The sequence below is a fragment of the Rattus norvegicus genome, chromosome 14 (genome assembly GCF_036323735.1).
Source record: "Rattus norvegicus strain BN/NHsdMcwi chromosome 14, GRCr8, whole genome shotgun sequence".
In the NCBI taxonomy this organism is placed as follows: domain Eukaryota; kingdom Metazoa; phylum Chordata; class Mammalia; order Rodentia; family Muridae; genus Rattus; species Rattus norvegicus.
The window spans coordinates 84,974,817-85,000,127 of NC_086032.1; the positions used below are offsets into that span (position 1 = coordinate 84,974,817).

The window sequence follows — 25,311 nt, forward strand, 5'->3', positions numbered from 1 at the left end:
GTGTCTGCCTTGAGGACTGAACTCATGGTCCTGAACATACTAGGCAAGAGCTCTACTGAGCTGCGTACCAAGGTCTCATACTTTTATGGAGAACACTGATGGATAGGTTATTTCACCGAGGAATCAATTTGAACCAGATTGGATTGTTTTAAAGCAGGTTTATTGGGAAGTTGCTCTCAGGTTGGCAAGTTCACTGGTCCCTAGGACAAAGTACGGGGAAGTTGCCATAGGAATAGGGGGTGAGTTGGGGAGGGAGAGAGAAAGAGAGAAGGGGGAGTGCACAGCCAAGAGAGGAGAAGAGAGAGAGACCAAAATGCCTGGATTATATAGGAAATAGCCTCTGAGAGAAGGGCAGCCCAGCCCCTGGGCTGGAAAGTTCAGGGTTAAGGGCAGGGTATGACAGGTAGGGACTGAAGGATGCTGGGAGAACCTGGAGGCCAGGTCTGCTTTGGTTGTGTAAAATATGCACCTTAGTCCCTTGTCCTGTGGTGTGAAACTGAACACTGATCGGAAGACTTTTGGGTGCGCAGGCACACTTGTGTGTATGGGCACTTGCACGTGTGGGCGTGCACACAAGGAGGCAGGAGGACAACTCCGAGTGTTGCCCCTTAGATGCTGCGTACCTTTTTAGAGTCTCATGCCAGCCTGGAACTTGGCAAGTAGGCTGGGATGGCTGGCAGCAAGCTCTGAGGGTCTGCTTGGGTTTGCACTTGGATTACAAGTGGGTTCTACTCCTCCCCATCCCCGGGGGGATTTTAAAAATGTGGGTTCTGGAGATCAAAGTTAGGTCTTCTTTACTAAGACATTTCCTGAAGATCTCTTAAAAATAAACTACTATATATATATATATGTATATATATATATATATATATATATATATATATATATATATATATGAGTGTTTCGCCTGTATACAGGTGTGTTCACCACATGCATGCTTGGTACCCTTGGAAGTTGAAGGTTTTGAAAGAAGATATTCGATTATCTGAAAGTGGAGTCATGGATAGCCATGAACCACCATGTAGGTGCTGGGAGTCGAACCCAAGTCTTGGGTTCTCTGTAAGAGCAACAAGCGCTCTTAAGCACCCAGTCATCTCCCCAGCCCTAAAATCATAGCCTTAGCATCTGGTCAGATATATAAAGAGTTGGGAAGTGACCACTCCATCTACACACTAAAGAAAAATGCCGATCGAACCGAAAATTAGCGGCTTTTGTTAGAGCCATCAAAGAATTGCGGTCGGGGTAAACCACTGTCTCAGGAACCACAGTTTACCCACAGCTAGAGCTGTGCTCTGACTGCAGAGCTGAGACTGTCATCAGCAAATCGCTAGACTCGACATGGACAAGCTCACTGCCCGGGAGCCCACAACCCCCCCAGCCCTCTCCTGCTAAGTGCTGGCATTACAGCGTGTGTCACCGGACCTGGCCCTAATGTGGACACTACTGAGGGGATCAAAGAACAGCCAGGGATCCAGGTGTGGTTGTGAGCACCTGCAATCTGAGCAGACAAGGGCTAGTCTGGGCTTCCTGTGGCACTGTCTTCGTGACACCTCTAGGGAAGCTGGTATATATATATATATATATATATATATATAACATATATATGTATATATACCATATATATGTATATATATAGTTGTTCACATTGTATACATATATAATGTACTTTCATACTATCCCCCCATTATTCTCACCCCTCCTTCTGAACCCCCTTTTTTCCAACAGTCCCCAGCCTACTGGATGTGTTGTGTTTCGTTTTGTGGTTTTGGTTCACCGAATTTAATTAGGGTTGTTTGCATGAGAATGGGTGAAGGGTTATTTACTCGAGTGAGGTCAGCTTCCTGGTAAACCCGGGTGTGGTGGTTCACACCTTCAATCCCAGCACTCAGGATGCAGAGGCAGGTGGATCTCCGTGAGTGCAAGGCCAGCCTGGTTTACTTAGTGAGCTGAGTTCCCAGACAGCCAGTGCTCTGTAGAAAGGCTCTGTTCAAGGATCCAGAATATTCTGCTACTATTACTAACACTCCTCTGCCTCCTTTTCCTCCCCAGCAACCATTAACTGCTCATGGCTCCTCAGGAAAGTGTGGCCTATGAGTTCCTTCTCCTTCCATGATGGAGTGTATAAGTGTTGCAGCTCTTAAGGGAAAAGGGTTAACTCAGAGTAGGGAGGATTTTCCCAATGTAAGTGCGGCAGCGCTGAAGGAAATCCTGGCAGTCAGGAGCCTCGGAACAACCACAGAGTCACACCACACAACAAACCTCACACAAGAGATTTATTGGAAAAGGCACAAGAGGATGGCCGCCTCTGCTCCCGCGAGAAGCAGCCAAGAACTGGGCAGGAAGCAGGTTTTATACGGGGTGGGGGTGGGGGGCGGTTCTTGTGTTGGAGATTTCCATGGTGGGGATTGGCGGGATTTCAAGCTCAGGACTTGAGATCAGGTATTTCACTCTGAAGGGCGAACCTTGAACCTTGATCTGCATCTGGAGGGGCTGGGTCCAGCCCTTATGATGACATTAGAGTATTTGGGGGGGGGGACCTAGTGCTTAAAGGTCCTCGGGGTTGGGGTCGGGCCACCGGCGTCTCAAGGGGTTTATAGAGTGTCGGTGGGCCCACTCTTGTTCTGGTGAAAGCTCGGTCTTAAGAAAACCCTACTCTGTTGGTGAGCCTCACCTCGAAGCCCCTCAGCTGCCTATCATCTGGCTAGGGCCTTTTACTGAAACAGAAGTTGTGGGTGAGCAAGGACAAGTTCTTCCAGCGCTGGCGTTTGACAGCTCTTATCTTCAGGGAATGGCCGCAGAGAGCAGTAACCCGTGAGCGGTTGGGAACGTTTAACAACTGGCGCCCTCTAGTGGAGAGTGAGCGCAGTCCTCCACTAGAGGGACCCTCGACTCGCGCATTAGAGCTCTTTGAAGTGTTTGTTGTATCATTATTTCACTCTTCTGTGTACGGATGTTCTGTGTATCAGGTATATATCTGTTACCCTCGAAGGCCAGAAGGAGTTGGTTCCCCGGAACTGAAGTTATAGATGGTTGTCTGCTGTCTTGTAGGTGCTGGAATCAAACCCCCGTTCTGTCGTAGAGCAGCCAATGCTCTTAATTGCACGGCTATCAATTTTAGCTCTAGTGCGGGTCCGGGAAATTGGGCTTTCCTTGTTATTGTAAGTTTGCGGCAGCAGTGTTCCAGCTCAGGCCTGAGGCCTTCCGCCTTAAGGTTCAGCAGTTCTCAGAAACTCAGAGCCTGCAGTTTCTATCCTCTGACTCCTGCCAACCTTTTATCCTTCCTCAGCCTCACATCTCTGCTATCCTGACTCCTGCTTGTTCCCCTTGTCATACCTTTGGGCTAGTCAGCTCTTCTCCAGCTGCTGAGCTGCAGGATGGGACCCCCTTACTGCACCTGCTTAGCACTGACACACACACACACACACACACACACACACACACACACACACACACACACGAGTACAGGTGGCTGCCAGGGCCAGAGGTATCCCACCCCCCTGGAGCTGGAGTCGCTGGAGATTGTGAACCGCTTGGTGTGGGCGCTCTGGATCAAAGCCAGGTTCTGTGCAAAAACATCCACACTCTTAACCCCTGAGCCATCCTCCTGCCCAACCACTACTGGCTCCCTGCCTGCACCCTGGTCTTTCTCTTGTTATCAGCTCAGCTTACTACTAAAAGCAGGAAAGAGAAGACTGCTCAGAGGTCTTCAGTTGAGCCTGATGTTGCCTGGGTCTGGGGTATCCCAGGAGAGCCTCTAAGCCACCTCACTGATTCTAAGTTGCCTATGAATAGTCAGAGGAGGGGAGCTTGGGCTAGCCATAGCACATGTCACCTGCAGGTGAAGGTCTGTATGTGAATGACACATTTCTTGCAGGCAAATCGCAGCCTTGTCTCTTTAGCATCAGTCACCTAAGTGACCTTAGGTAGACGTAATCGCAGGGTCATCTAGAGTTCACTAAGGCTTTGAGAGTACGATGTCTGGTATAAACTGACACACTCCTGCAGGAGGTGGCACTTTCCGGAGCTAGAGCAACCAGTCGCCCCTGCTGGGCCGGCTTTTCCATGGAGCATTTAGAACGCTGGTATAAGGCTGATTGGCTGATTGTCCTCTTAAAAGTATATGATTAGTGTTGTTATCATTATTACTTATGATTGTTATTTTAAAATGTTTATGTACATGACTGTTTCACCCATGTAGATGTCTGTGCACAATGTTCTTGTGGTCTTCTTGGAGGCAAGAAGAGGTTGTCTTATCCCCAGAACTAGAGTCATAGACTGTTGTGAGCACCGTGTGGGTACTGGGAACTGAGGTCCTCTGAAGAGTGTCCAGTATTCTTTTTTTTTTTTTATCTTTTTTTTTTTTATTAACTTGAGTATTTCTTATATACATTTCGAGTGTTATTCCCTTTCCCGGTTTCCGGGCATACATTCCCCTCCCCCTCCCCTTCTTTATGGGTGTTCCCCTCCCCATCCTCCCCCACTTGCGGCCCTCACCCCAACAATCTAGTTCACTGGGGGTTCAGTCTTAGCAGGACCCAGGGCTTCCCCTTCCACTGGTACTCTTACTAGGATATTCATTGCTACCTATGAGGTCAGAGTCCAGGGTCAGTCCATGTATAGTCTTTAGGTAGTGGCTTAGTCCCTGGAAGCTCTGGTTGCTTGGCATTGTTGTACATATGGGGTCTCGAGCCCCTTCAAGCTCTTCCAGTTCTTTCTCTGATTCCTTCAACGGGGGTCCTACTCTCAATTCAGTGGTTTGCTGCTGGCATACGCCTCTGTGTTTGTTGTATTCTGGCTGTGTCTCTCGGGAGAGATCTACATCCGGCTCCTGTCGGCCTGCACTTCTTTGCTTCATCCAACTTGTCTAATTGGATGGCTGTATATGTATGGGCCACATGTGGGGCAGGCTCTGAATGGGTGTTCCTTCTGTGTCTGTTTTAATCTTTGCCTCTCTATTCCCTGCCAAGGGTATTCTTATTCCCCTTTTAAAGAAGGAGTGAAGCATTCACATTTTGATCATCCGTCTTGAGTTTCATTTGTTCTAGGCATCTAGGGTAATTCAAGCATTTGGGCTAATAGCCACTTATCAATGAGTGCATACCATGTGTGTTTTTCTGTGATTGGGTTACCTCACTCAGGATGATATTTTCCAGTTCCAACCATTTGCCTACGAATTTCATAAAGTCATTGTTTTTGATAGCTGAGTAATATTCCATTGTGTAGATGTACCACATTTTCTGTATCCATTCCTCTGTTGAAGGGCATCTGGGTTCTTTCCAGCTTCTGGCTATTATAAATAAGGCTGTGATGAACATAGTGGAGCACGTGTCTTTTTTATATATTGGGGCATCTTTTGGGTATATGCCCAATAGAGGTATAGCTGGATCCTCAGGCAGTTCAATGTCTAATTTTCTGAGGAACCTCCAGACTGATTTCCAGAATGGTTGTACCAGTCTGCAATCCCACCAACAATGGAGGAGTGTTCTTCTTTCTCCACACCCTCGCCAGCATCTGCTGTCACCTGAGTTTTTGATCTTAGCCATTCTCACTGGTGTGAGGTGAAATCTCAGGGTTGTTTTGATTTGCATTTCCCTTATGACTAAAGATGTTGAACATTTCTTTAGGTGTTTCTCAGCCATTCGGCATTCCTCAGCTGTGAATTCTTTGTTTAGCTCTGAACCCCATTTTTTAATAGGGTTATTTGTCTCCGTGCGGTCTAACTTCTTGAGTTCTTTGTATATTTTGGATATAAGGCCTCTGTCTGTTGTAGGATTGGTAAAGATCTTTTCCCAATCTGTTGGTTGCCGTTTTGTCCTAACCACAGTGTCCTTTGCCTTACAGAAGCTTTGCAGTTTTATGAGATCCCATTTGTCGATTCTTGATCTTAGAGCATAAGCCATTAGTGTTTTGTTCAGGAAATTTTTTCCAGTGCCCATGTGTTCGAGATGCTGCCCTAGTTTTTCTTCTATTAGTTTGAGTGTATCTGGTTTGATGTGGAGGTCCTTGATCCACTTGGACTTAAGCTTTGTACAGGGTGATAAGCATGGATCGATCTGCATTCTTCTACATGTTGACCTCCAGTTGAAGCAGCACCATTTGCTGAAAATGCTATTTTTTTTCCATTGGATGGTTTTGGCTCCTTTGTCAAAAATCAAGTGCCCATAGGTGTGTGGGTTCATTTCTGGGTCTTCAATTCTGTTCCATTGGTCTATCTGTCTGTCTCTGTACCAATACCATGCAGTTTTTATGACTATTGCTCTGTAATACTGCTTGAGTTCAGGGATAGTGATTCCCCCTGAAGTCCTTTTATTGTTGAGGATAGTTTTAGCTATCCTGGGTTTTTTGTTATTCCAGATGAATTTGCAAATTGTTCTGTCTAACTCTTTGAAGGAATGGATTGGTATTTTGATGGGAGTTGCATTGAATCTGTAGTTCGCTTTTGGTAAAATGGCCATTTTTACTATATTAATCCTGCCAATCCATGAGCATGGGAGATCTTTCCATCTTCTGAGGTCTTCTTCAATTTCTTTCTTCAGTGTCTTGAAGTTCTTATTGTACAGATCTTTTACTTGCTTGGTTAAAGTCACACCGAGGTACTTTATATTATTTGGGTCTATTATGAAGGGTGTCGTTTCCCTAATTTCTTTCTCAGCTTGTTTCTCTTTTGTATAGAGGAAGGCTACTGATTTATTTGAGTTAATTTTATACCCAGCCACTTGGCTGAAGTTGTCTATCAGCTTTAGTAGTTCTCTGGTGGAACTTTTGGGATCACTTAAATATACTATCATATCATCTGCAAATAGTGATATTTTGACTTCTTCTTTTCCGATCTGTATCCCCTTGACCTCCTTTTGTTGTCTGATTGCTCTGGCTAGAACTTCAAGAACTATATTGAATAAGTAGGGAGAGAGTGGGCAGCCTTGTCTAGTCCCTGATTTTAGTGGGATTGCTTCAAGTTTCTCTCCATTTAGTTTAATGTTAGCAACTGGTTTGCTGTATATGGCTTTTACTATGTTTAGGTATGGGCCTTGAATTCCTATTCTTTCCAGGACTTTTATCATGAAGGGGTGTTGAATTTTGTCAAATGCTTTCTCAGCATCTAATGAAATGATCATGTGGTTTTGTTCTTTCAGTTTGTTTATATAATGGATCACGTTGATGGTTTTCCGTATATTAAACCATCCCTGCATGCCTGGGATGAAGCCTACTTGATCATGGTGGATGATTGTTTTGATGTGCTCTTGGATTCGGTTTGCCAGAATTTTATTGAGTATTTTTGCGTCGATATTCATAAAGGAAATTGGTCTGAAGTTCTCTTTCTTTGTTGGGTCTTTGTGTGGCTTAGGTATAGGAGTAATTGTGGCTTCATAGAAGGAATTCGGGAGGGCTCCATCTGTTTCAATTTTGTGGAATAGTTTGGATAATATTGGTATGAGGTCTTCTATGAAGGTCTGATAGAATTCTGCACTAAACCCGTCTGGACCTGGGCTCTTTTTAGTTGGGAGACCTTTAATGACTGCTTCTATTTCCTTAGGAGTTATGGGGTTGTTTAACTGGTTTATCTGTTCCCGATTTAACTTCGGTACCTGGTATCTGTCTAGGAAATTGTCCATTTCCTGCAGATTTTCAAGTTTTGTTGAATATAGGCTTTTATAGTAAGATCTGATGATTTTTTGAATTTCCTCTGAATCTGTAGTTATGTCTCCCTTTTCATTTCTGATTTTGTTATTTGGATACACTCTCTGTGTCCTCTCGTTAGTCTGGCTAAAGGTTTATGTATCTTGTTGATTTTCTCAAAGAACCAACTTTTGGTTCTGTTGATTCTTTCTATGGTCCTTTTTGTTTCTACTTGGTTGATTTCAGCTCTGAGTTTGATTATTTCCTACCTTCTACTCCTCCTGGGTGTATTTGCTTTTTTTTGTTCTAGAGCTTTTAGGTGTGCTGTCAAGCTGCTGACATATGCTCTTTCCTGTTTCTTTCTGCAGGCACTCAGAGCTATGAGTTTTCCTCTTAGCACAGCTTTCATTGTGTCCCATAAGTTTGGGTATGTTGTACCTTCATTTTCATTAAATTCTCAAAAGTCTTTAATTTCTTTCTTTATTTCTTCCTTGACCAGGTTATCATTGAGTAGAGCATTGTTCAATTTCCACGTATATGTGGGCATTCTTCCCTTATTGTTATTGAAGACCAATTTTAGGCTGTGGTGGTCCGATAACACGCATGGGATTATTTCTATCTTTTTGTTCCTGTTGAGGCCCGTTTTTTGACCAATTATATGGTCAATTTTGGAGAAAGTACCATGAGGAGCTGAGAAGAAGGTATATCCTTTTGCTTTAGGATAGAATGTTCTATAAATATCCGTTAAGTCCATTTGGCTCATGACTTCTCTTAGTCTGTCGACATCACTGTTTAATTTCTGTTTCCATGATCTGTCCATTGATGAGAGTGGGGTGTTGAAATCTCCCACTATTATTGTGTGAGGTGCAATGTGTGTTTTGAGCTTTAGTAAGGTTTCTTTTACGTATGTAGGTGCCCTTGTATTTGGGGCATAGATATTTAGGATTGAGAGTTCATCTTGGTGGATTTTTCCTTTGATGAATATGAAGTGTCCTTCCTTATCTTTTTTGATGACTTTTAGTTGGAAATTGATTTTATTTGATATTAGAATGGCTACTCCAGCTTGCTTCTTCTGACCATTTGCTTGGAAAGTTGTTTTCCAGCCTTTCACTCTGAGGTAGTGTCTGTCTTTGTGTCTGAGGTGTGTTTCCTGTAGGCAGCAGAATGCAGGGTCCTCGTTGCGTATACAGTTTGTTAATCTATGTCTTTTTATTGGGGAGTTGAGGCCATTGATATTGAGAGATATTAAGGAATAGTGATTATTGCTTCCCGTTATATTCATATTTGGATGTGAGGTTATGTTTGTGTGCTTTTCTTCTCTTTGTTTTATTGCCAAGACAATTAGTTTCTTGTTTCTTCTAGGGTATAGCTTGCCTCCTTATGTTGGGCTTTACCATTTATTATCCTTTGTAGTGCTGGATTTGTAGAAAGATATTGTGTAAATTTGGTTTTGTCATGGAATATCTTGGTTTCTCCATCTATGTTAATTGAGAGTTTTGCAGGATACAGTAACCTGGGCTGGCATTTGTGTTCTCTTAGGGTCTGTATGACATCTGTCCAGGATCTTCTGGCTTTCATAGTTTCTGGCGAAAAGTCTGGTGTAATTCTGATAGGTCTGCCTTTATATGTTACTTGACCTTTTTCCCTTACTGCTTTTAATAGTTCTTTATTTTGTGCGTTTGGTGTTTTGACTATTATGTGACGGGAGGAGTTTCTTTTCTGGTCCAATCTATTTGGAGTTCTGTAGGCTTCTTGTATGCCTATGGGTATCTCTTTTTTTAGGTTAGGGAAGTTTTCTTCTATGATTTTGTTGAAGATATTTACTGGTCCTTTGAGCTGGGAGTCTTCACTCTCTTCTATACCTATTATCCTTAGGTTTGATCTTCTCATTGAGTCCTGGATTTCCTGTATGTTTTGGGCCAGTAGCTTTTTCCGCTTTACATTATCTTTGACAGTTTAATTGATGATTTCTATGGAATCTTCTGCTCCTGAGATTCTCTCTTCCATCTCTTGTATTCTGTTGGTGAAGCTCATATCTACAGCTCCTTGTCTCTTCTTTTGGTTTTCTTTTTTTTTTTTTTTCTTTTTTTTTTTTTAGTGACCCCTAAGCTTGCATTTATTTTTTTAAAGATTTATTCATTTATTATATATAAGTACACTGTAGCTGTCTTCAGATACACCAGAAGAGGGCATCAGATCTCATTACAGATGGTTGTGAGCCACCATGTGGTTGCTGGGAATTGAACTCATGACCTCTGGAAGAGCAGTCGGGTGCTCTTAACCGCTGAGCCATCTCTCCAGCCCTTCTTTTGGTTTTCTATATCCAGGGTTGTTTCCATGTGTTCTTTCTTGATTGCTTCTATTTCCATTTTTAATTCCTTCAACTGTTTGATTGTTTTCCTGGAATTCTTTCAGGGATTTTTGTGACTCCTCTCTATGGGCTTCTACTTGTTTATTTATGTTTTCCTGGAATTCTTTCAGGGATTTTTGCGATTCCTCTCTGTAGGCTTCTACTTGTTTATTAATGTTTTCCTGTGTTTCTCTAAGGGAGTTCTTCATGTCTTTCTTGAAGTCCTCCAGCATCATGATCAAATATGATTTTGAAACTAGATCTTGCTTTTCTGGTGTGTTTGGATATTCCGTGTTTGCTTTGGTGGGAGAATTGGGCTCCGATGATGCCATGTAGTCTTGGTTTCTGTTGCTTGGGTTCCTGAGCTTGCCTCTCGCCATCAGATTATCTCTAGTGTTACTTTGTTCTGCTATTTCTGACAGTGGCTAGACTGTCTTATAAGCCTGTGTGTCAGGAGTGCTGTAGACCTGTTTTCCTGTTTTCTTTCAGCCAGTTATGGGGACAGAGTGTTCTGCTTTCGGGCGTGTAGTTTTTCCTCTCTACAGGTCTTCAGCTGTTCCTGTGGGCCTGTGTCTTGAGTTCACCAGGCAGGTCACTTGCAGCAGAAAAGTTGGTCTTACCTGTGGTCCCCAGGCTCAAGTTTGCTCGTGGGGTGCTGCCTATGAGCTCTCAGCGGCGGCAGCAACCAGGAAGATCTGCGCCGCCGTTTCCGGGAGCCTCCGTGCACCAGGGTTCCAGATGGCGTTTGGTGTTTTCCTCTGGCTTCAGAGATGTGTGCAGAGTGCAGTCTCTTCTGGTTTCCCAGGCGTGTCTGCCTCTCTGTAGGTTTAGCTCTCCCTCCCATGGGATTTGGGTGCAGAGAACTGTTTATCCAGTCTGTCCCTTCAGGTTCCGGCGGTGTCCGAGTGTCCAGTATTCTTAATGGCCGAGCAGCCTCTCCAACCCTTGACAGTCCTTTTGCTCAGGCAGCCAGGACAGCCAGGACAGCCAGGAAGAGCCCAGGCTACCACTGAGGATTCGTGTGTCTGCCACAGCTTAGCTTATTTACAGGCGCATACGCGTCAGGAAAGCCTCCAATCAATGACATCATTAGTACAAATAGTGATTTTTTTTTTCTTTTCTTTTTTTCAGAGCTGGGGACCGAACCCAGGACCTTGAGCTTCCTAGGCAAGCGCTCTACCACTGAGCCAAATCCCCAACCCCGATTTTAACAGATTTTAACAGTGCTTAACACGCACCCAGAGTGCCAAGGAAGTGAAGGTCTCTTTCCTCTCTCTTACTACCTGGTGGTCACAGCAAAGCAGAAACTGAGAAAAGTCCCTGAGTGTCTTCAACATGGGAGCACTTTCAAAACAGTGGTTTTAAAATAGGCAGGGCCATTCTGTTCTTACGAGAAGCCATTTTAACAAGGAGATGCATCGGACTCCAGGCACCTTCCAGTCTCACCTCAGAGTAAGTAGAGAAAAGAGCCCAATAGTCCTGGGGAGGTTGCAGCTAACAGCACACTGAACCCCAAAGCCATGCCTAAGCCTGCACTAGCAGTGTCCTGGGGATGTGTCGTCGTGCGCAGTGATAAAGCCGTTTGGACCTGTGCTTTTATGTGCTGTTAGTTTCTGATTCTGTCTCTTCAGCTCCTACCCAGGGACCTGTGACAGACAAGAAGCCCCAGGCAGGTGCATGGCTGTTTGCAATAAAAGCCCTTTGGACCGTCAGGGTATTTTCCCAGGCTATCTGGAATTCACTCTGTTTCTCCAGAAGGGTGAGGATATAGAGGAAGTCAAAGTTCAGGGGGTCCTGGGCAAAACGGGATGGAGGTGCTACTGTTGGCAGGCGGCCAAGAGGAGAGATACGGTTCTATTTTGGAGCTGTGGGGCTTTGCACGTCAGCAGCTCATTCCGGGAGGCGATCTTCAGTCAGGGGAGATGGGGCTAAGGTTTGGAGGAGACAGAAGGACAAAAGTTGCTTCAGATGCCTAGGGTTGCAGAGGCAGTGTCCTGGGGAAGGAGGGGTGGCATATGTGTTTAGGATGTGGAAAAGATACCAGCAAGAGGGTCTCCCTATTGCACACACACACACACACACACACACACACACACACACACACACTTTACCGTACCCCAGTGCACATATACAAACCACACAGTGCAGATGCAGGCAGCAGAGAGGCCCCCTCCCCTGCAGAGCCCCCACGACGCACCACCTTCACACAGCCTTTGAAGGAGACGCACTCTACTACCCAGAGAGGAAACTGGGCATTAACTGCTCCCGGTGGCGAACTGTGAACCCAGTCTGTAAAGACTCTTCTGCCTCTGCATCCGGTTGGAGACTTTTATTTCCTCCTTGTTCACTACTAACCACCTTAGAATGTCTACTGTGTAGGGATCAAGGGCTGTCCTGGGGGTCACTTCCATGTGTCCTGTTTTAGCACAGATAGTTTGGTCACAGCCTCCACTCCCCATACCTGACTAGGTCCCTTTCCCCACCCCCTTCCCTGTCTGGCCGCTCTGGCTTTGCCTTCAACAAAAATTCTGACAGTTAATTTAGTCAGAGTTCCCCACTCTGGTGTCTCCATCCACAGATACTGCCTCTGGCTCCTTGGCCACACTATATCTGGAGTCAAGTCCAGTCTTTGTCCCCGCTACAAAATCTGTTGCTGTGGTTCCCACACCTATTATGATGGCCTAGAGTAAAGCCTGTCTTACGATGTTTTAACGGTTATCCTTGAAGGATTTTTTTGTTTTTTCGAGGACGGGTCTTGTTCTATAGCTCAGGCTGATCTTAGCCTAGTGGTAATCCTCCTGCCTTAGCTTCTCTACTCAGCTTGACTACATTTTTTTTTTTTAAGAGAAAGAGGACTAGGAGGAGGAGGTCTGGTTGGAGTCACTTGTCACGTCACCATGGCAGCAGACACAGGAGTTCACTGTGGGTTATGAAGCTCTTCCAACCCAGACGAACCGACCAGAGCTGCTCCATTGCCTCAGGCATGGCCTAAGCTCTCTGATCTTGATGCTCCATGCCTTCCATTCAGCTCTGGCTTCAGGTGACTGCCCAGAGAGCCCAGGCTCCTGTAGAGTTAGTGGCTAATGTTCCTCCTGTTGGACTCCACTGGGACATTGGCTAAGCTGATGGACCATGGATCTGCAGGCCTGGCCCGATTTTGTTGGTTCAAAGCAAGATGCTGTAGGTTGACCATGTGGCTCCTGGTCTCTTACTTCCTGAGCTTCGACGTGGCCAAGGAGATAGGGGACATGGGAATTTTCTAGGTAGAACCCCAGGTGAATGACTAAGGGTCAGGCCTCTGTCTGTTTATAGTCTCTTACTCTGTTTTTATGTTTGACAGGGTCTTCTCTCTATGTAGCCTTGGCTCACTTGGAAGTCACTGGGTAGACCAGATCTCCCTCAAACTCATAGAGATCCACCTGCCTCTGCCTCCTGACTGCTGGGATTAAAGGAGTGCACTCCTATGCCTTATTATTATTATTATTATTATTATTATTATTATTATTATTATTATCATCCTCAGCATAGTACCCTTTGCATTCCTAAGCAAGCGAGGGCAGAACTTCCAGCTTGGGGACAGCACGCCACAGGCTGTCTTGCCTTCTGAGCGGTACAGCAGCTTTGGCCCTTGGTGGGAGGAGCGGCTCACCACTAAACTCTTGTGTCATTGCTCCTGGGTGCTGCTCACGCAGGACTATGGCTTCCAGGACGCTGGTGTCCTGGAGAGGAGATGGCAGTACTCACCCAAGCCCAGAAGTTCTGAAGCAGAATCTGATTATTCCAGGCATATCACCCAGAAGAGGAGGCTGCAGGGGTTGGATGGGTGCTGTCAAGAGGCTGTGCAATTCGATGTCTTCATTTCGAGCCTCTGGGGATGTGAGAGTCACAAAACTTCCCAAGTGTAGGGAGCGGTTGCACCATGGGATCTTTCTGCTGGTGAATTCTGCAGAGACCTACCCTTAGGCCTGGCGGCTCTCTGCTCTGCTCTGGGATTCCTATGCACAAATGTCAATGCAGTGTGACCTGAAATTCCCCAGGGGGGAAAAAGACGGTGTTGCAGGGCCTACAACAGAGGGACTAATTGGAAGGAATTGTGATTGTCAAGAGCTGCTGTCAAATTATCTCGAGCCATCCTTAGCCCCTTGATGTCCATGTATGGTCCATTTCTCCTGTGTTTGTGACTCTTTAGGCAAATCCTTTTCGGAACGTGTCATCGGATCACTAGCTTTCACCAACCAAAAGCTAAGAATGTCAGGTGTCTGAGCAAAAGGACATTCCTCTGTCTTCTAGGCAGGAAATGCTACCATCTGGTTGTTATTTGCCAGCAAAACTGCCGAAAGTGGAGTCTTTATTCTGGAGCCAGGAGCCCAGCCTGACTTAGTTACTGTGGAAGAAGAGAGAGCAGCCGTGGGGGTGCAGGCACTGAGTGGCCACTGAGATCATTGTGGCAGTCATGGGGTGGGTTTGGCAGGGGCTGTTAAGGTGCTGCCCAGTCAGTTGGCAAATGTGGAAAGGAAACCCCAGAGAGGGTAAGGTCATACATGGCTCATACATATGCCTTCTTCCATGATTCCCTCTCTATCACTCCACCTTCGGCTATCAGTCTAGAAGATTCCAGCAGTTTCACTGCACATGTGGTCCTACTTCTGTCTCTCTAGCATCCCTGGGGTCCTCTGACATCACGTGCAGCAAAACGAGAGTGTGTTGAGTTAGCGGCACACAGGGCCCGGCCTGTGGAGGTTGGTCTGGATTAGAGGGCAATGTGCATAGTCAGCAGGCCTCCAGCAGACCTTGACAGTGTGGGGTTTTGAGCAGCCCAGGCCTGCTGGGGAAGTATGCAGGGTCACATAGTCCTCATACTAGGGCAGCAGTCTAAGAGTCTGGCTCCCATTGAATCTGTGGTGTTAATTCAGCTGAAGGAAGAATGTGGAGAGAGGCTGGGTGGGAGCAAGACAGGAGCTGAGATAAGAGGGCTCAAGGGGACTCAGCCTAAGATCAAAGGACACAAAGGTACCAGGCTCCCAGCCTCCACTAACCTGGCTCTTAGGGAGCAGCTTGCGTTCATATCAGAGGCTTGTGAAGGCTCTGGAAAGATTGCTCACTGGGCCACGTTGATAAGATAACGGAAAACGAACTGTCCTGTCAGCCCAGAAAACCTTTCCACAAAAAATACAGAGAGTAACCACTAAACTCCATAGCGCTTGTCTCTGACAACCCACAGAGATCAAACACAGACATCTGCTGCCAGGGCTAACCTGTTCCATTCACTTTCTGGAGAGATATGGGAACCCTATGTCACACATAGTGAATCCCAAGTCCCCCTCAGGCCTGGACCGTCTGGGTGTGCTAATCACCTTTATCCAAAGGAAAAAATAAACTCTTATCTTTAAGGCTGGGAGCGCATTTACAAGCACAGAGAGGCGCCTGCTGAAGTTAGGCCTCTGCCTTCCTGTGGGACGCTGGGAGATAAGGATGCTGTCCCCTATGGTGATGACATCTCAAGTGGGCTCCCAGGCCATTAGGAAACAGTCGTGGGCTGCAACTCTGGAAAGAGACGTTCAGATAGATTTATGTAACTAGAGGCCAAGAAAGAGGCTGGAGTTACAAGATTTCTAAACAAACACCCCAGTAGAAGACAAGGGATGCCTACACCTCCTTTGTGCCCTGGGGATTAACTTGTTTTAAAAACTTTAATAGTTGGGGCTGGGGATTTAGCTCAGTGGTAGAGCGCTTACCTAGGAAGCGCAAGGCCCTGGGTTCGGTCCCCAGCTCCGAAAAAAAGAACCAAAAAAAAAAAAAAACTTTTAATAGTTATTCGTGTGTGTGTGTGTGTGTGTGTGTGTGTGTGTGTGTGTGTGTGTGTGTGTGTATTTTTCCTGTATGTGTGTCTGTGCACCACACATGTGTCTGGTGCTTGCAGGGGCCAGAAGAGGGGGTCAGATCCTAGGAAGGAGAATTACAGGCAGGTGTGAGTCCCCATGTAGGTGCTGGGGAACAAACCGGGATCCTCTCCAGAAGCAACCAGTGTTCTTCACCACTGAGCCATCTCTGAAGTTCTTATTGGCTTGAGAGAGGGTCTTACCATGTAACACTGGCTGGCCTGGAACTTCTATATATAGACCAGGCTGGCCTTGAACTCAGAGAGATCCAACTCTCAAGTGATGGGGTTAAATGCCGGCATCACCAGCCTGGCTCTTCATTTATTCGTTTGAGTTTGGGTTTTCCTAAACTCAGAATTTCTCTGTGTAGTTTCAGCTGTCCTAGAACTGACTCTGTAGACCAGGCTGGCCTTGAACTTAGAGATCTGCCTGCCTCAGCTTCCCAGTGCTAGGACTAAAGGTGTGCACCACCACAAAGCCTACTTGTATAGCACACCCAGCCTACGTGTTTATTTTTAGCTGACACACAATAGTTGCATGCGAGTTGAGAGCCTTGTCTTCTTTCTTTCCACATGTATGTAACTAAAACTCAGCGATCGCAAGAGAGCCAGAAGCGAGAGAGAGTCAGAAGGTTGTATCAAGGTTCCTGAGTAAAACTGCTTGAAGAAGAAGAAGAAGAAGAAGAAGAAGAAGAAGAAGAAGAAGAAGAAGAAGAAGAAGAAGAAGAAGAAGAAGAAGAAGAAGAAAAAAAAAACTCAGCGATCGCATCTCTCTCCTCAAACACCCAATTCTCTTCTTTTATAAAGGCATCCAGTGTCCACCCTTCTAGGTTTTATGTGATGCAGGGGCCATTGCCGTTCTCTGTAGCCCCTTCCTGTGCTGTGGTTACCAGAACTTATTTCTCCCATGACGTGAACTTAGTGCCCATTCCTTTCCTCGATTCCCCCATTACGGTTTCACGTTCGTCTTCTATGAGATCAACACTTAACTTTCTCTTGTTTTGAGAATCATCTTCTAGATGCCTCTGCTTCTGTCCCTTAAAGATGCTATTAGGGCACTGCGTTCTACAGTGAGCCCCGCCTTGAGAGCCCAGATAAGATCAACACCTGCGATTCCAGAAACACACTGTAGGAAACGAGGCTCCACAGGCCTTTACAGCCCGGCCCTGCAGAGGCACAGGTCAGGATGGGTGGGCTCCTCTAAGAGAGGAGGAGCAGAAGGTGGCTACAGTACATCCAGGGAGATGGGGAAACTCCAGTGCTGTTGTAGCATAAGAGCAAGAAGCTCAGGGAGTCGCTATGTGGGGCCCTGAGGTAAGATAGGTTGGGAGGTTCTAGAGGACCAAGAGCGCTGGGGAATCCGGAACGTTCACCTTGGGTTACAGTACCAGTATCTTTGGAACAAGGAGGCTTCCCAGGCTTCAAGAAGGCAGAAGGATCAGAAGTGGAGGGTTTGTTTTTATATATCCTTCTGATAAAGCCCCTTAAAGGAGCTTCAGGAATAACTGGGGTGCAGGGTGGTAGGCAGTGGGAGCACAGAGTATAGAAGCCTAATCTCAAGCCACACAGAACTTGGGTGCAGCCTGAGGCATACGGGCTTCTGAGGCCCTGTTGCACGTCTTAGGTTTGCTTTCCAGTGGAAGCTGCTACCTGGCAATGGCAGGTGGGACCCAGGGCTGTGTGGGTGTGGGTGTGTCCTTGAGCTCATGTATATGTATCTGTGTGTGCAACCTTGGGTGCCAGACCTCAAGAATGTCTGCCTTGTTTTGTTTTTGATTTTGAGAGACAGGGTCTTTCACTTGGCCTGTTCCTCACCGATTAGCCTAGCCCAGCTGGCCAGTGAGCCCCAGGAATCCACCTGCCTCTGACTCCACAGTACTTACTGGGTTACCAGCATGCACCACCACATCCAGCTCTCCCCTGTAGCTTCTGGGACTCTAAGGTCCTCATGCTTATACCAACACCCACCCCCACCAGGTGCAAAGTAGGACATATGACTCAAGTATGAAATAAAATGAATGCCTAGCGAAGATTTATTTGCTCATTCATGAGAGACCCAGTGAGATACCGCAAAGAGTTTGGAAGCAGATTCAAGGAGCACCACAGGTTGGACAATCAGGAAGGCTGAGATGAGAGCTCAGCTTCTCTGACTGAGCGGAAGGGGAAACCACCTGCACCTCTCCTCCTGTATCTGCAGATGAAAGCCATGGGCTGATGTTTCTCATAACCTCCAGAGTCTGAAACTGCTCAAAGACAATGAAAAAATGCAGAGACAATATCCAATCTATAGATTGTTTTTCTGAAAGACGGTTCTGCTACTTGGCCCAGACTGGCTTTGACTCACAATCCCCCTTGCCCCCGCTTTATGGGTGCTGGGATAACAGCCATTCACTGCTGTCCTCACCCCTGGACTCCTGTGACTTCTCTGTGCATTTCAGTCTTCAACAAGCTCTGCATAGAGCCATGGGCTGCACACAGTCCTGCTTTGTGAAACCAGTGTGTAGGCCTGTCACCAGACTAGGGCAGCTCCTAGATTTGTCTATCCTGTCCCGGCTGGCACTCCAGTGAAATGGGATGAACTTCCCTCTGCCTGGAAATGTGGGCAAAGTCTGGTTTTTCTGACCTCATAAGCCACAGAAACCACAACAACTGTTTTAAGCCTTGAGTCTTGAGGTAAATTGTCAGGTTCAGGTAGGGGCCAGTGTGGAGCACCTGGGCAGGTAAAAGCCCTTTCCTTGCCTGCCTTCAGGAAGGGATGGTGTAAAAATTCTCTCTCTGCTCCCTCTTTCCCTCCCTCCCTCTCTCCCTCCCCTTTTCCCTCTCCTCCCTCTTTCTCTCTCTCTCTCTCTCTCTTTTTTAAAGATTTATTTATTTATTATATATAAGTACACTGTAGCTGTCTTCAGATACACCAGAAGAGGGCATCGGATCTCTTTACAGATGGTTGTGAGCCACCATGTGGTTGCTGGGAATTGAACTCATGACCTCTGGAAGAGCAGTCGGGTGCTCTTAACCGCTGAGCCATCTCTCCAGCCCTCTTTTTTTTTCTTTTTTCTTTTCTTTTCTTTTCTTTTCGGAGCTGGGGACTGAACCCAGGGCCTTGCACTTGCTAGGCAAATGCTCTACCACTGAGCTAAATCCCCAACCCCCCTCTTTCTCTTTCTCACCTCATCCCAGCTCCAAGTTTACAGCCACTGTGGCAGTCTTGGAGGGAGGCCGGGCACAGAGAGCTGGCTGCTCTGGTTTGCCCCAACACTCACTAGTTTTTCCGTCTCTCCCTAGATACTTGTGGAGGAATTGCCTGTTCCTGCAACCTCTGTTGTTTGACAGAGAAGGGGGATGTTGGGGGGGGGGGCTAACAATTCTGTAGGGGCAGTCCTCTCCCTAAGATATAGTTGTATGACTCCTTAACAAAACCCCGATGAGGGCCTCATGAAGCAGGAGACCCGTCTCTAGCATCTGCGTGTGATCGGCTGTGCGTCCGGCATCATGTCCCATCGTGTCATCCTCTTCCCATGCTTTCCATATGATCGTGATGCCCTCTAAGGGAGAGCTGCTTGCTGTGCATGGAGTCCAGGACATGGAACGTGTTAAGCAAGGCCTCCACCCCTCAGCCAGCATCTAGTTCTGGCTGTGCTTTTCCCATAGGGCCCACACAGGCAGCCTATCAAGAGGAGAACGGGGCAGTAGACCTGAGTCTACAGGGAAGGCTATGTGGTTGGAAGTCCCTGGGGCTGCATCCACTCGCTGGATGTTGGGCAGAAAGTGCCCAGCAAGATATTTCTTCTTTCCCCAGACCTCAAGAGCTGGGTTGCCCACAGGTGGCTCATTCCTGGGCCTCATGGAGGTTGTGTGTACCCCGTTTTCTCTCTTGGAGTTCAGTGATGGGCAAAACAGTGGTTGCTATTTTACTTGGTGGTGTAGGGTGGTGCCCTGTGCGGTCCACCTCCATCCCGCCTGTCACAGTCAAGCCAACGCCTCAGTTCAGTTCAGGCACAGAGTTTATTGAGGTGACCCCAGTGTGTCTCTACTCCTCTTTCTCATCCCCGTGGGTGATGATGTAGCAGAGAGACTTGTAGTCGATGTTGCCTGTCAGGTCCATGGGTGTCAGGGCGAACAGCTGCTCCACCTGTGGGAGGTGACAGCAGAGATGTGACACCCTGTCCCAACAGCTGTGCTTTGGGACTCAGCCTTTTCAGCCCCAAACTGCAGTCTGGTGGCTTTTCCTGTGTGTGGACAGACTAAGAAACGGGCCCAGCGGGGAAGAGACCGAAGGACTCACCACAGAGATAAACCCACCCTCCTGTGAGTCTGAATTCTCCCGTTCGGGTCTTAACAGAGCCTATATGTCTTCTGGGAAGATCCTGTTAGCCATTTAGCTCACACAGCCCTGGGGTGGGGAGTGTCATGAGGCCTAACCCCGGAGGCTTGCCACAATGCCAGGAGCAGGTGTTGATGGGGTCAGGGTGTCTCACCTCAGCAGGAGAGAACTTGTCTGCCTGGGTCATGAGAAGCTGCTTGAACCTGAGGAAAAGAGAAGGCCAGAGCTGGGAGAGCGTGACTGGGGCCCAGGGTAGAACTGGTCACATACCTGAGACACACAAAGGACCTCACCACCCTCGTGGTTTCCCTGTGGTGCCCACTGTGGGGATGAAAGGGCCTCACTTACTCCTCCTTGTTCACAACTCCCTGGCCGCTCGGGTCAAACATTCGGAAAGCACTCAGGATGGCCTCCTCAGGGTCGGTCCCTGTGGGGAGAGGGGAGGAGCGAGGAGGAAGGGGTAAGTGAGGGAGAGGGGAGAAGAAAGGAGGAGAGGGGGAAGGGGGGAGAGGGCGAAGCAGCCAGGTCAACTCTCACATCCCCAGCCTCTAGGCCCCACCCGGGATGAATTTAGACTACAAGGGAGCTTTCTTGTATCGGGGCCTTGTAGCCTAGGCTACATCAAGTGAATAAAGGTAAGGTGGGGTGGATTGGAGGTGTGCATCAGGGTTCACCCTACAGAGTGTTTCTTGGGGATCAAAGGGATTGGCAGGCCTGGCTGGGAAGTCAAAACTGTGATTTGGAAGTGGATGTTTCCTGAATAAGTCAGTCCAGGATGCTCCACGGCCTCTGCGTTGGCCATGGGCAGACAGAGTCCACAAGTTTCAGGTGAGTTAAGTTGAGAGCCTCACATGGGGCTCAGGGGTCAGGTGAGGTCAGGCGAGGACCACTGACTCCTTGCTCTCCGGCTAAGGAGACTCAGACCTGATGCAAACTCACCATTGAGTTTCTCCCCGAAGAGCGTGAGGAAGACGGTGAAGTTGATGGGGCCCTTCCCCTCTTGCAGCATGGCATCCAGCTCCTCCTCTGGGACACTTACCCTCCCTATGAAAGTAGGACTAGAGGTGACCCAGGCTGCTCCCCCCAACTTCCCAGGCAGTGAGGGGAGAGGCAGGGGCAGCTCCAGCTGTGGGCAGGTCGGGGGTGGGGGACTTGTGACTGAACTGAGGCTAGCCTGTGAGAGAAAGGGCGGGGCCGTGTCCTTCAGAGCAAGCCCCTGAAGACAGCAAGACGGGTCACTGGGAGGCCGATCTATGGATCCACTCACCGAGCTGGGAATAAGTCTCCTTCAGGTCTGACTTGCAGATGATTCCGTCTCTGTTCTGGTCAATGCAGCTGAAGGCCTGTGAGGAGACAGCCTTCAGGTGGGAGCTACTAACCCCATCTCTTTCAGGGAACGCAGGCAAGGGAGAGAGGCTCGGGTGGTGTGAACGAGGACCACTGACCCTCGGAGAAGAGCTTGTGTATGGGGTATGAAGCGGTCTCCCTGGGGTGAGAGGCTGTTTGAGATAGGGTACTCACTTCCTTGAATTCCTGAATCTGGGCTTGCTCGAACATTGAGAAGACATTGGAAGAGCCACGTTGAGCCTGCTTGGTGGCTGCAGCCTTGCCCCGGGTCCCAGCCTTCCTACTGGCCTGTAATACTGACGGTCAGAAGGGTCCTCTCTCCATTTCTCCAAAGACCTCCTCCCACCACTTGTAGTCTCATGCAGGAGTGCCAGGGAGAGGGGCCTTTCCCCACCCGGAAAGATCACTTCCCTGAGCCCAGCTCAGGCACAGAAGTCCCTGGCTCTGTCCCCTGGCAGCTCAGAGACTAGCACTTGTGCGTGACTGGTCTCTTGTTCCCCACCCAGCACTTACCATGGTCCGTAGTGGTCTGACTGAATGATCTTGTCACTGGACTCTTTATGTCTGAACCTTATCACCCAAAGGCCCAAATAAGGAGAGGAATGGATAACTGGGCTAAACTTGGAAACCCCTGCTGGTGGAGAAAGACAGGACCCCAAGTAGATCCCACTCAACACTGCTGGTAACCTTCAGGCCCCCGAGTGTAACATCCTAGGATCCATAGATCCATCTCTTGTGGCCAGGCTCCGTGTCGTCCCTGTCAGAGACACTCAAAGCCTTTGTTATTCCAGGTCATGTTGGAAGTCCCTGTCACCTGACCCTCCCTCCTACCTGACTACTGCTTTCGCTGCTGTGAGCTTAGGAAGCAGTAAGTGTTTCCAAGCATGGTCTCTGGCCAGTATCCTCTGGGCTGAGTAAAACCCCTGAGCTCTGGCCTGCTGCCTAGCTGACTACAGACAGACAGCAGTTCTGAGCAGGCTGTGAGCCCCACAGGACCATTTACTTGGTTTGGGGGTAACTCAGGATTGGGGTGACAGAATGTTGCTCTCCTCACATTCCAACCTGAGCTGCTGTTCACTCGCGCCTGCCCTGTGGAGACAGTCATACCCAGCCTATTTGGAGTCTTGCTGTTCGTTAAGTTCCATCTCCACTCTACCCTCCTCCCCAAGTTCTCTCTGATATTCCCAACGGAGAGCTGTAGCCTTCTCCTGGCCACTCAGCCTGTTCAACATCTGGAATCCAGAGGCCCTGGCACGGGACAGGCCTGTGTGGTACTGTTTCTCAGGAAAGCTTTGGGTTCTTGTGAAACTGGCTCGCAGAGCCCACCTCGTGTCTCTGAATCGTGGACCAAGGAGCTTTGGTTGCAAACAGCAACAGTCAACTTCTGAGGACCCTGGTGTGGCAGAGAAGTCAGAGAAGCTGGACAGCTTAGGGGAGATTGTGAGTAGGCCTCTGACTGGGTTCAATGTTCATCCTCATCCCAATGTGGCAAGGTGGGTTAGAATATGGGCACTCGCCCCTGGTGGGCCTCAAGTCCCACCCCACCCTCCTTTATCGTGAGAGTGGGTCAGCTGTGTAGCCAAGGCTAGCCTGGAACTCACTTTGTTGCCCAGGCTGGTGCTGGGATTACAAGTCTGTACCACACACGGATCCAAGGCCTCCTTTTGTATGAGTATTTTATTTTTTTTCTTTTTTCTTTTTTTTTTTTTTTCAGAGCTGGGGACCGAACCCAGGGCCTTGCGCTTGCTAGGCAAGCGCTCTACCACTGAGCTAAATTCCCAACCCCATATGAGTATTTTATAACACCCCTCCTAACTATCTGAAAATAAAGTTCATTCATTCAGGTTGGATGTGTAAAGAGAGACTAAAAAAGAAAAAATCAGTACAGTGCCTCAGAGTCCGGTCTGTAGGAGAAGCTGAAAGACATTGTACTGAAAATCTGCTCCAATACGTAAGTGTGCAAATGTGAGCGTTGGGCCCTGTGAATGCCAATGCTTGTGTTTGTTCAAGAAAGTGAAGCCGATCAGAAGCAATGCGACATGAGAATTACCAGAAAACAGCAAGATTTCAAGGAAAACTCGACTTTCACCTAAAACCACCAATTTGGGATTTTTTTTTTTTTTTTTTTTTTCTGAATGAAACGGAGAACAGAGTAAGCCTTTGACTTCCTGGGTAGTTCCATTGAGAAATAAATGTGCATTAAGCTCATACAAGTCTGTTCACCCGAAGGCATATTAATGCTGCATAGATTAAGCCCTTTGCTAGTGATGTCATCTACCAGAGCCTCTGGAGGGACCTTAGAAATTGCTCAACAACTCCTAACCTTGGCCCTTCCTGCTTCCTCCCTGGTTCTGAGATAGAATGCGGCTGAGACCATCCTAGAGCTGAACCGACCCCTCCCCCACCCCTGACCGGAGCAGCACCTCCCTGTTGCAAGGGCAGCTTGGGGGGAGGGGTTGTCTGGGCCCAGCAGGGGTATTCAGTGTCCCCCCAGGTCACTTCATTCCTGTTCCTACAGCCTACCTCTCACACACACCCCGGGGAATAGTGTTGGGGGCAGGGGGGTGGGTGGTGGTGGTGCAGGGCACAGCAAATAGAGACACAGCCAATTTAGGGAGTATCTGTGTATATCAGTGATGTTTCTTTGCTGTCACCACCACGGAGGCCAAAGAACAACGGACAGGCCATGTTGAAGTAGTTTTAAATATTTAATTAAAAACTCCCCCACAGTCCCAGGTAGAGAGGCTGGCATTTGGGAACGAGGGAGAGAAGGACCTGGGTGGTCTCTTGGAGGGACACTGAGGGTGGCTTCTTCCTCCTGGGTCAGGGACCTGAGTGTTGGAGATGATTCCTGCTTGAATAGTGCAGAGTGAGGCCTCCCCTTTCTGGTCCCCTTAGAGCAAGGACTCTGGGGCTCTAACCTCTGGCATCTCCTGGGAGGGTTCATCCCAGAACTGTAAGCCACTCGGGTGGAGGTATATGAAGGCAACAGTCTCTGGCATGTTCATGCCTGGAAAGTCCTCTCCATGTAGCCGGATAGTCAGTCTCTCATGGCTCCCCGGCCTCTTCAGCCACAGACAAGAAAACAGCCAGGTCTGGGTGACTAGCAGCCCTTACTCTCCTGGGGTCTGGTCTGGCCGAACTGCTGAAGTTACCTCCCCATGAAGGTGTGTCCCCCCCAGGGAAGCCAGGCCATTGCAAGGTCCAGGAAGCATTCCCTTGGGAGGCCAGACCCACGCTTGGGAAGCAAGAATCGTGAAAGTGCAAGTCCTGAGTATTTTCCGCCATTTTCTGTAGTTGATTCTAGCAAGAAAGGCCTTGGCGCCTCTGATCCTCTTCTTCCTCCCAGCCCCCTGCCCCAGGCTGAGAGCCCTAGGGCTGTCCCACTGGCCGACTCGGCTTGCAGGGGCCTCTCCCCATTTTCCAGGGGTAGCAGCAGAATAGGTCTCCTGCCCCGGTGGGCTGGGAGCATTTGTGGTGTGTGGAGTCCCCGTGGAACCCAGGTCCCGGTCCATATGACCTGGATTTCACTGGGCCAGCATGCAAGCCTTCTTGCAGGCCACCGCAGAGACCAGCGCGGCTCCCCTGCCGCTGCCCTCCTCTGATTCGATGAAGGTGATTTCGCAGTTGGGTGTCAGCCTGCGCACACTGGCGTGAAACCGCTCCTTGAAGCTGAACAGGAGGAAAACAGAGCTGCTATTTCTACTCCCATCCTTTAGAGCCCACTTTTGCCACCCCGCCACGGGCAGCCCATACCCTATCTCTTCACCCCCACCCCTCACCCCAGACTGCAGTATA

General features: G+C 48.2%; 2 protein-coding genes and 1 long non-coding RNA gene across 13 annotated transcripts in view; 1 reads left to right on the forward strand and 2 right to left on the reverse strand.

Moving 5' to 3' along the window:
- The first annotated feature begins 1,051 nt into the window (after positions 1-1,051).
- On the forward strand, positions 1,052-17,875 carry LOC108352788 (uncharacterized). Of its 5 annotated transcripts, XR_005493397.2 has the most exons (4): positions 2,371-2,439; positions 11,099-11,419; positions 12,815-13,007; positions 16,440-17,875. It is a non-coding gene; the product is annotated as an uncharacterized LOC108352788 (long non-coding RNA). The 5 variants fall into 5 exon arrangements; XR_010057738.1 differs by lacking the exons at positions 2,371-2,439; positions 12,815-13,007 and adding an exon at positions 1,052-2,346; XR_001841186.3 differs by lacking the exon at positions 12,815-13,007 and having other exon boundaries at positions 2,334-2,439.
- A 1,952-nt stretch (positions 17,876-19,827) lies between these two features.
- Positions 19,828-22,357, reverse strand: Myl7 (myosin light chain 7). 2 transcript variants are annotated; one of them, XM_006251216.4, is made up of 7 exons: positions 22,027-22,357; positions 21,688-21,801; positions 21,434-21,509; positions 21,106-21,210; positions 20,515-20,593; positions 20,321-20,369; positions 19,829-19,974 (listed from the first exon to the last, which is right to left on the reverse strand). In XM_006251216.4, the coding sequence occupies exons 1-7, from the start codon at positions 22,027-22,029 to the stop codon at positions 19,873-19,875; spliced, it is 528 nt and encodes a 175-aa protein (XP_006251278.1). In that variant the 5' UTR covers positions 22,030-22,357; the 3' UTR covers positions 19,829-19,872. The 2 variants fall into 2 exon arrangements, with proteins under 2 accessions (NP_001099487.1, XP_006251278.1); NM_001106017.1 differs by lacking the exon at positions 22,027-22,357 and having other exon boundaries at positions 19,828-19,974; positions 21,688-21,808.
- A 1,845-nt stretch (positions 22,358-24,202) lies between these two features.
- Gck (glucokinase) overlaps positions 24,203-25,311 on the reverse strand; it is a 42,080-nt gene continuing 40,971 nt past the window's right edge. For 3 of the 6 annotated variants that reach the window (XM_006251179.5, XM_063272864.1, XM_039091619.2), the window contains exon 10: positions 24,203-25,185. In XM_006251179.5, the coding sequence (XP_006251241.1) occupies positions 25,041-25,185 (145 nt within the window). In that variant the 3' untranslated portion in view covers positions 24,203-25,040. The remainder of the gene's footprint in view (positions 25,186-25,311) is intronic. The other 3 variants (NM_001270850.1, NM_012565.2, NM_001270849.1) reach the window with 1 other exon arrangement.

What these genes read in the sequence shown, in the direction of transcription:
- Myl7 (XM_006251216.4), bottom strand. An exon ending in GGAGACTTATTCCCAGCTCG is followed by an intron (nt 21,211 to 21,433) that starts GTGAGTGGATCC and finishes CTACTTTCATAG; the next exon opens with GGAGGGTAAGTGTCCCAGAG. An exon ending in GGAGTTGTGAACAAGGAGGA is followed by an intron (nt 20,370 to 20,514) that starts GTAAGTGAGGCC and finishes TCTTTTCCTCAG; the next exon opens with GTTCAAGCAGCTTCTCATGA.